General features: G+C 36.3%; 1 protein-coding gene across 2 annotated transcripts; it reads left to right on the top strand.

Annotated features, from left to right (window-relative positions):
* The first annotated feature begins 548 nt into the window (after positions 1-548).
* On the top strand, positions 549-5,166 carry LOC141596060 (uncharacterized). 2 transcript variants are annotated; one of them, XM_074416078.1, is made up of 4 exons: positions 549-893; positions 3,104-3,303; positions 4,083-4,352; positions 4,934-5,166. In XM_074416078.1, exons 1-3 carry the CDS (start codon positions 804-806, stop codon positions 4,336-4,338), a joined length of 546 nt encoding a protein of 181 aa, XP_074272179.1. In that variant the 5' UTR covers positions 549-803; the 3' UTR covers positions 4,339-4,352; positions 4,934-5,166. The 2 variants fall into 2 exon arrangements, with proteins under 2 accessions (XP_074272179.1, XP_074272178.1); XM_074416077.1 differs by lacking the exon at positions 4,934-5,166 and having other exon boundaries at positions 4,083-4,603.
* The last annotated feature ends 5,379 nt before the right edge of the window (positions 5,167-10,545 follow it).

The raw sequence follows: 10,545 nt of genomic DNA on the forward strand, positions 1-10,545 counted from the left end.
CTAATTGGTTTTAGAATGGAACCTCCCTTGTATTGTCAAGTGTCCGTCTCTCCTCCGTTTGGGTGTGGTCCGACCCGGTTGCATATTCTACAATTAATTCAGGTTATAGATCATGTTACGTTCTTCAATTCAGATGTCGGATCGGATACGGATAAGGTCTAGCCGTCTAGACCATGCTGGGTTCTTCAATTCAGGTGTCGGATCGGATACGGATAAGGTCATTTGAGTCGGGTCAATTTCATCAAGTCCACTAAGTCAGACAGCATAAAAAAAAAGTTCTACAGTGGGCTCCACTATTTCAAGAAATGTTCAACAAGTTGCGCGTGAAATTGAAGACTTGTCTATCTTTTGTGTTCATCACAATTAGCAGTTCGTCTCGTTCGTCTCATTAGAGACGGATATTATCAGTCTATACCTATAGACGGATAGTGTCCTTCACACAAATAAAAATGGGTAATGCAAGTGGGGTATCCATTTCCCATCCACTTGCACTACTCACTTTCATTTGTGAGAGGGATACTATCCGTCTATAGGTATAGTGTCCGTCTATAATGAGAATTTGTGCGCACTTAATTACCAACAATTCTAGCTTTGTTACTCTAATACGCAATTATTTCAAACAAACCAATATTTAAACCTTAATTCCCAATTTTAGTTTTAGTTAATTATCATAGTTAATTACTTGACTTACTTCTATTAATTCCATTTTTCTTCAATTTTTCACATAAAAATTCAACTACAACTGTGAGAATTTTTGTGGGTAAGAAGAATTAATTGAAAAACAAAAAGGGTTTTGAAAAAAAATGGCTTCAATTATGGTTTTAGTGATTGCATTTGTACTTGATTTAATTGCTTTTGCTCTTGCTGTTGCTGCTGAACAAACCAGGAGTACTGTAAGCTTCTACCCTTTTTTTCTTCTCTTAAATTTACAGTTATTGAGTAGTAGTTATCGCTCTTGCCGACAGTGAACACCCCGGTTTACGCAAAATAAGAGTAGTTATCAATTTTGTTGTTTATTTCATGGTGAAGTAACTTAAAGTTTGTTCCTTTTTGCTGCTTTTGTTACTTGATTATGTGGGTTATTTTGCATAAGGTTGTTGGTAATTTATCCCCTCTTAAATTTACATTTATTGAAGATTAGTTATCGCTGTTGTCCACAGTGAACACCCCGGTTTACGCAAAATAAAAGAGTAGTTACCAATTTTTTTGTTTATTTCATGTATACTGGTGAGTTATTTTTGTTTCAATGTGTGCTGTAGCTATGAATTTTATGATTATAAACAGTATAATGGCTTACTGGCTTAAGTTAGTAGGCTGTGGTTTTCTCCAATTTCGAGTTATAGTCTTTAGGGAGCATATTGCTGTCTCAATCTTTCTAGTATGTTCAATAAGTTTTTGTCAATGTGAATTCTGAAGGAACATGGCCCCTGCAGCAAAATTTTGTACTTGGGGACTCCGTAACAGCGAGGATTTGATGTTAGGAGGGGTTCAGCGGGGCGAATTACTATGTATTTGAGTGAAAAAAAAATCATAAATTTCAACTAAAATCTTTAATTTTTTTCTGTTGTTCAGCGCAGGCGACCGCTGTTCGCTCCTGCATGATTTCATCTCTGTGAGGAGTGGGGACTCAACTCATGATTATACCAAAAATTGCTGCCTTTAAGGGTTCTTTAGTCTTATTAAAAGAGTTTGGTTGTAAATTCTAGGATCATCTACTCTAAATTTAGAACTTTCGTCAGCAAGGATGAGCGCAACCTGTTAGTGGTCACTGCACCTAAGACTTAAGGGGTAATAGTGTATAATAAATTTATTACATTGTCTCTCTTAGGCTGAATTCGATTTTAAAACCCCTAAGTTCACCTTGACTTTCCATTACGTTTTCGTTCTTCCTTTTTGTTTTTCATCTCTCCCTTTTTTATTCGCATTTTGAGGCGTGCGTTCACCCATGGACGGTTCGAAAGGATGATTCATGTCAGCCGACCCCAAATCATTTTGGGATTAAGGCTCTGATGTTGTTGTTGTTGTTGTTGTTGTTGTTGTCTCTCTTAGGCTGAACCCTCCGTATTACCTATTTCATGAAGTAGTAGATACTCGTCCTATTTTAGGATTCGGATCTCTTGGAAACAACCTATTTGAGTCATGGTATACTTCGTACTAAGTGCTTTGTGTAGATAAACCACGAATACTGAGATATTAATAAACGTTTTTGTTTCCAACCTACCAATGTCATGCTATAATGCAAGAATCTTCAAAATCTGGTAGCTTACATGTAAAATGGTGCGAAATAGTTGTTCACAAGTCACAAGTTTAGATACTGCAATAGGTCCTTCATTCATGCTCTTCGATTGTATTTGTAGACTTACAAGAAAACTTATTGTTGTTGATTTTTTGCTGTGTACCTACTCCAGACATCGTGTAAACTACCGAGGCTATGGCGAGGGTGGTTGGATTTGATGAATTGTGTACCTCGTACTACTTTAAGCTTGCTTCTTTGAGATAAACAAGTTTTAAATTAAATCGCGGCTTTCTTTTTCAACTTCCTCGTCACATAAGTCTTTCTGGTTCAGTTTTGTGTGTGGATCAATTGCTACTTTGAGTAAAATACATGGTGGAATTAAGAGTTCATCTTTTATCTTAGTTCTCAAAGTAGAATGTGAAGAAAATGGATGAATGGATGTGTCATAATCACACCTTTTTTGTCTATACGAGTTCCGTATCATAATTTCATAACTTTCATGGGAAATTAATGGTGGCGAGAACATGATTATGTCCAATTACCATTTTAAGGCAATGAGGTTTGAAAATTACCCAACCCCGTACTAACCTGACCGATGTTTCCTCGGCCTGTATTCTGACAATCTGACTCGAACGACCCGTGTAACCCAAATCTGTTTGCCAGGTATAGCCGATTCTAATGGACCTAGCCAACCCTGTACTAACACAATAAGGTTTGAAAATCAATGTCCCAAACTGACCCACCGAACCCGTTTGACAGGTATAGGCGATTATAACTGACCTAGCCAAAATTTTTGTTTACTCGTAAGTCGTAATCCAGTTTTGTTTAAATGCTTGGTTAAACTTATTTGTTTGTTTCTGGTGATAGGCTTCGGTGATCACAGACCACACTGCATCATACTGCAAATATGATTCAGACAAAGCAACAGGCTTAGGTGTGGGGTCCTTCATCTTTCTTCTGGCGAGTCAACTTCTTATAATGTTTGCAAGCCGATGCTTGTGTTGCGGTAGAGGTCTGAGACCCGGTGGCTCAAGAAGTATGGCCATTATCCTCTTCATTACTTGCTGGTAAGTACTTCATTCTACGCGTTTTGCTGCCCATACGCTGTTGTAAATTTGGATTAATGTTCTTTATATCGCGAGTACATCTAAAGGTACTGTTTCTAGTAGTTTGTGTGTGGAACAAAAGGGGGTACTCGGTAGTTTGCGTGTGGAACAAAAGGGGGTACTCCTACACTCGCATGCATGGCCGAAAGTTTAGAGATATCAACATACCCAAGTGATCCATATTGATCCAACTCAAGCCGACTGAAGATTGAAATGACCCGATTGTATTGCGTCCGAAAATACACGAAACCCGAAATGACTTGCCTGAACCCGAACACAAACATACCCAAATGTTCTGACCTAAACATGAATGCAGCCATAGCCAACATGACCCTATCTGGACTTACGTGACCCGAGTGAGCCGTTTTCCAGGTTTATATAAAAAATATCATTGATTATCACAAATTCTCATTATAGACGGGAGATATCCGTCTATAGTTATAGACGGGCCAAATATCCACCCACTTTAAGCATAAGACAAGCAACAAGTGAGACTTTTAAGCATAAACCAAATATCCGTCTTTCACTTTAGACGGATATATCCGTCTATAGTGAGACTAATTGTTTGATTATATAGTTACGATGCTTTTGAGATTTGTGATGTGAATTTGTGAACCACTATATCTAATGACAAGTCATGCTGATCTCATGTTTAAATCCCGTTTGATCCGTTTTTTTGGCTTGTGCAAATTTGACACATCTAGTTTGATAGTAAATCTCGGCGTTTTCAATTTGATCAGGATATTGTTCTTCATTGCCGAGGTTTGTCTATTGGCGGGTTCTGTAAAGAATGCGTACCATACCAAATACAGAAACGTCTTCAACAAACAACCTACTTGTCAAACCCTTAGGAAAGGTGTTTTTGCAGCCGGAGCCGCCTTTATTGTCTTTACTGGTATCATATCTGAACTATACTATGTCAAATATTCCAAGTCCAGCAACTTCAGTAACCCTACAAACACTCGAGACACGGGCGTGAGAATGAGCAATCTGTAATGTCTTGCAGTCGAGTAAGTATACATATAATAAGCTGATCTTGTTAGCTTTTGTTGCATCATAGAGACAGCATTCGGTAATTAGCTTCATATTATTAGGCTTAAAGTGAATAATTAAGTACTCTGTAGTTTGTAGCATCGATTCGTTTGTGTGAATATTCCTGTAATGTGGTTGTGTGAATTTCCGTGCAAGAACAAGCTAATAACTCGGCATTTATTTTCTCAAATATAGAGTACTCTTTTTTTTTGGGCAGCCGTAAAAGAAAGTTCTTATACAGATGGCATTTGACTCCTGGTCAAATGCACTTATCGAGTATTCTTTAACCGTATTTGTGTTTTTTTTTTTTTTTTTTTTGTTTTAATTGTTTCCGAAGACGGTCCTAATATATATTGCTACGGGCTTACTGCATTGCAATTGCAATATACATATGCGCCATTTTTTTCGTTGCTTCCTAAGACGGTCCTAATAATTTTTTTTTTGAGGGAAAAGAGGTGTTACTTCATTATATTATCTCGAAATGGACATATTGTGGTTGTGTGATTTTTCGTGCAAGAAGAATAAGCTATTGACTGAGCATTTGTTTTCTCAAATACAGAGTACCTCGCCTTATAGCTGTTGTAGTTATGTTGCAGTGGCGGAACTAAGGGGGCCATTAGTTGGGGTTTCAGAGGTCGAGTTAGAGATCGAGGAAGCGCGGTTTTGGTGTTTAAAGATTCAGGATGATGTTTTTAGAATGCAGGGTTATGATTTCTCCTGCTGTTTGTAAATTTTGTCATCATTTTCTAATTTAGGTGGGAAACCTCGTGGTCTCGGAACCCTTAGAACCAACATGCCTGTTAATCTAACCCAACCGTACATTCAGCCTCTACTCGACCAATGGCGAAGGGCTGAGGCGACTTAGGTGATAAGGAAGGGCCGCCATTATAGGCAACCAACAACTCGCAAACAAAAAACAAATAAAACAAAATCGAATGTGAATACTCTTCTAGTACATTTGACAAACTGGTTATTCAGGTACGAGAAGAGTCAGGTATGAATGTATGATACTATCAGGGATCGTCCAACCGTCCAAGACCATTAAAATCCAGGGCAAATAGGGTTATTCTGGTCGAGCCAATTTTGTCAGATCAACCATAAAGCCCCCACTCCTTTCAGCTTCAACACTTACTTTCACTAGTGGAACGGATAAGGTTATTCTGGTCAGACCAATTTAGTCAGATCAACCACCACGATCACTCCTCACTCCTTTCACCATCAACACTCACTTTCAATAGTGGATCGGATATGGTTATTCTAGTTGGGCCGGTTTTGTCAGGTCAACATTCAAAGCTCCACTCCTTTCATCATCAACACACTTACTATCATCAGGGCAAACATGGTTTGTTATTCAGGTCGGGCCAGTTTCGTTAGATCTAACCGTCACTCCTCTCAACATCAATACTTACATTCAGTAGTGGGTCGGATAATGTTATTCTGGTTGGGCCAGTTTTATCAGGTCAACACTCAAGAGTCAAGCCCCCACTCCTTTAAGCATCAACCCTTACTATCACTAGTGGGTCGGAGAGGGTTATTCTGACCGGGCCAGTTTTGTCAGGTCGACACTCAAAGCCCCACTCCTATCATCATGTATACTCACTTTCAATAGTGGGTCGGATATGGTTCTTCTGGTCGGGCCAGTTTTGTCAGGTCGACACTCAAAGCCCCCACTCCTTTCAGCATCAACACTTACTTTCAAACTTTCACTAGCGGGTCAGATAGGTATTCAAATCGGGTCAGTTTTGTCAGGTCGACACTCACCCCACTCCTATCATCATGTATACTCACTTTCAATAGTGGGTCGGATATGGTTCTTCTGGTCGGGCCAGTTTTGTCAGGTCGACACTCAAAGCCCCCACTCCTTTCAGCATCAACACTTACTTTCAAACTTTCACTAGCGGGTCAGATAGGTATTCAAATCGGGTCAGTTTTGTCAGGTCGACACTCACCCCACTCCTATCATCATGTATACTCACTTTCAATAGTGGGTCAGATATGGTTATTCTGGTCGGGCCAGTTTTATCAGGTCGACACTCAAAGCCCCACTCCTTTTAGCATCAACACTTGCTTTCAATAGTGGGTCGGTTATGATTACTCTGGTTGGGCCAGTTTTGTCAGGTCGACACTCAAAGTCCCCACTCCTTTCAGCATCAACACTTACTTTCAAACTTTCACTAGTGGGTCGGATAGGTATTCAAATCGGGTCAGTTTTGTCAGGTCGACACTCAAAGCCCCACTCCTATCATCATGTATACTCACTTTTAATAGTGGGTCAGATATGGTTATTCTGGTCGGGCCAGTTTTATCAGGTCGACACTCAAAGCCCCACTCTTTTCAGCATCAACACTCGCTTTCATTAGTGGGTCGGATAGAGTTACTCTGATCGGGCCAGTTTTGTCAGGTCGACATTCGAAGCCCCACCCCTTTCATCATCAACACTTACTATCAGTAGTGGGTCGGATAGCCATCACTATCAACATGTTTGTGTAATTTAGGGAGTGAATATGATAGAACAGATTAACCGTTTCTGCATATTTTCTTGGCGTTTCTGTCAAAACCACCAGACACTATCAAAGGTGGCAGACAATGTTTGCTTTGTGCACTTTACCCCTTAACCATGTATATATAGCAACTTCTATGTGACCCTTAATTACTCGTCTTTTCCTAATCAAGTATGGATTTATTACAGATTTTTGGACCAATGGGTCCTTTTATATTGGTCCTTTAACAAAGACTTATCGCGGTGATATACATTTAATTATAATTACGAGTAGGACGGTTTGTTTTGAGAATATATTTCGCGTTTTGTTTTTTTATTGAAAGCTCGAAAAAATGACAACTACAAATAGGACGGTTTGTTTCGAGCATATATATCGCGTTTTATTCTTCATTGAAAGCTCGAAATGAAGTATGGATTCGGAATTTTAGGTGAGTGGAAAGTGAAGTTATATTGTTAACTCAAGTGGAACTGTGGAAGGAGCTCTCTTATCCCAGCCATGAAGTTAGGGGTTCGATACTCACCTGCGACATAATGCGCTCATTTGAACCAACAAAAAAAAAATATTGTTCTTTCACCCCTTGATTAAAATTTAGAATTTGTTAAATGGCATGAGAAGGATACAAACATATGTTTTTTTTCTTGTCATTTGAAATGTAGAAAGGTTTTATATTTAATGACTAATGATAAAGTCCATTTTTGCATGAAGTGGGATAGTATAAGCCTCTAAAATGGAGCACATTCAATTGACCAATCTAATCACATTATCAATATTTAATATTTTCACATTGTGGTGATTTTACACAACACAATAAAATGGGTTTATTATAGACAATTTAATCATTGAATTATATGCCTCAATTTACTAGGCTTAGATGTTTTCGACTGAAATTATCTTAGCTAAAGTCATAAGACTTGAATTGATTGAGCTAAACTGAATTGAATTTATAAGATTTGCATTAAGCTGAATTAAACGGAATTGAAGTCAAGTCGAAAAGAACATGGCGGCGTGAATCTTCCGTTGCTAAGGCTCAGTTTGGTGAGCCATTTTAGCTAGCTTATCTTACCAAAATAACTTATTTGACTATATAATTTCAGCTAGCTTTTTTTGTGTAGGTGTTTGTAATTAGTTTATTTAACCAAATAAGTTACCTGTAAAAAAACCACGTGATAGCTTATGAAAAATAAGCTATAGCTTATTTGACCAAATAATTACCTTTTCACTAAATTGTCAAATATTAATATAATCAGCTACCTTATCAGTTCATAATTTTAGTTGTTTTTTTTAAGTTTCATCAAACTTTTCAGATTGCAGTTAAGTTTATCGAACATTATCTAAACATCGAGTCCCACTAAGCACTATGCCTAAGTGCAGAACTTGTAAGATAACTAGATAATCAAGATTCACAAATATAAAATCGATATTGAACATGCAAATTGAGGGAGGTATTATGAAGAACACTAGCAATTGTGAATGAGAAGTGGCCCCAAAAGAAGCACATGATCAAAATCAAGATCAAATTCAAATTGGGTATGTGTGTGATGCAAAAGAGTAAAAGGACCACAACTTAACAAATATTAGTGCTTTGGCTTTACAAGTAGGGTATATGATCATACTTAACATGCCTTTAAATGTCCCACATTACCCTTCTTATTTTTTAAATTTTAAGCACATATATTGGATAAGAATATAAGATGGTGTTGTTGTAGGGCAATGTACTTAATAAGTTTAAAACAAAATGTCTAACCTTACTCCGCCGACTAGAGATAGTAATCGGATTATTTGGGTTGGTTATGGTTATGCCCGTATTAAACTGCATCTATTCGTATTAAATCCTTATTATTTCGAGTGGATAATAGCGTGTTCGTGTTAGTCCAATGTCATCGGGTCACCACTCATCATGATTCATGAGTCGAGTCATATATTAGAGAACATATAATTATAGAAATAAATATTTTATTTACGTTATGATAATTTGTATGGTGTATACCATAATATTTGGTAAAGTGGTAGTTAGAAAAATGTGAATTAGGTCATCCAATAATAGTCATTTATTAATATTTGAAAACCTTGTATGACCATCGTCCATCGGAATAAAAGATTAGATGAATGTAATCTTATTATTCATATACAAACAACGAGTATCGTTTTACCCGTGATCTACAATATGATATTACTTCAACTAGTTGTTAATTTGTTACGAAGTACTATACAATGAAAATAAACAAATTAAAAAATAATAAGCTAATTCTATTTTCCAAAATACAAAAATAAATAAATTTTAAAATAATGGAATATTATCCACAAGAATCTTTAGTCCCATCAAAATAATTATAAGGTATCATAGCTGGAGGAAGACCCCAATGTTTTAGCCTTATATCTCTAATCTTTATCACATGTACCATTAATTTGCCAATTGTATAATTTGACGAAATAATTATAACTTGCCAAACATTTTATGCTCGTCTCTGCCTAATTCTATAGTCATGTAAACGTCGTACGTGTACGTACATACACACATACTGGCAGTATTTTTTTAGTTGATTAGTTGTATGTTAATACAAATTGTGGAATAATATAAGATCATCGAATGTTGACAAAATGTTTTATTGTTATCAAAAGATGTCCCTTCAAACGCTCATTTTCGTTTAAAGGCTTTAGGCGAGTCATATGTGACACATTTTCAGACAGCGAAATGTAATCACTTTTGACAAAAAAATTACCTGAACATACAACAAATATTAGTTATAATATTTTGTCATTAAATGATCACATACGGCTATCTAAAACCTTCGACGGAATAGTTCGTCTGAAATGAGAATTATAGTATTATTAAAGTATGTTGATCATTTATCAAATTAAAATGATCAATATAACCTAATATATATCTCTATGGATACTTGAGAAAACTTTCTAGGAATAGTGAAAGTTAATTTATTAGGTAGACATTTTCAAGTTTAGTTTTTTCGTCCGTAAGTATTAAAAGTCGGATATCTAGTCACTTACTTTAATTAAAAGATGAGAGAGTATTCGATTTTTGTAACGTGGTTAAAGAATTACTATTATGTATGTAGCACTAAAATATAATTAAATTAAATAATTAAAATGATATAGTAAGTTCTCTATATCTTTTTTTATCATGAAGTAAAATTTAAGTTTTATATGACAGTTTTCATCACGAGTAACTGAATAACAAAGGTTGCGTACATCAGATACCCTTCGCCGTCACGAATATGTAATTGACACACAAAACTCTAAACTTGTGAGATGATCATACAAGAATATTTTGCCATGCATGCATCTATTTAATTTGATCCCTTTACATTACAACAGTTAAACTAATTAACAAACCAGTATCAACAATCAAAATAAAATAAAACCTCCAATAAATCATCATAAAATAATTGATGATTAAGGAAAAAAAAAATCCCATATGAACACATACTAGTTAATTAATTAACCTAATTAGGACATGGTAACATTCTAACATACTAATTCAAGATCTATCTGGTCTCGTGCATCTGCTTCTATAAACCCGCTGCAGAGGACTAAACAAGATCATACAATAAATTAATTAAAAAGCAATATAACCTTTTTTTTTCTACGAGTTGGTCTTGTGGAAAACGGTTTTACATAAAACCGCCTTAAACAAGAATTTGAGATAATTAAACAC

This window comes from Silene latifolia, chromosome 8, assembly GCF_048544455.1.
Source record: "Silene latifolia isolate original U9 population chromosome 8, ASM4854445v1, whole genome shotgun sequence".
In the NCBI taxonomy this organism is placed as follows: domain Eukaryota; kingdom Viridiplantae; phylum Streptophyta; class Magnoliopsida; order Caryophyllales; family Caryophyllaceae; genus Silene; species Silene latifolia.

Coding starts and splice junctions, on each gene's coding strand:
- LOC141596060 (XM_074416078.1), top strand. CDS start 804: ATGGCTTCAATTATGGTTTTAGTGATTGCATTTGTACTTGATTTAATT. Junction 894..3,103: donor CTGAACAAACCAGGAGTACT/GTAAGCTTCTAC, acceptor TTCTGGTGATAG/GCTTCGGTGATCACAGACCA. Junction 3,304..4,082: donor ATCCTCTTCATTACTTGCTG/GTAAGTACTTCA, acceptor CAATTTGATCAG/GATATTGTTCTTCATTGCCG.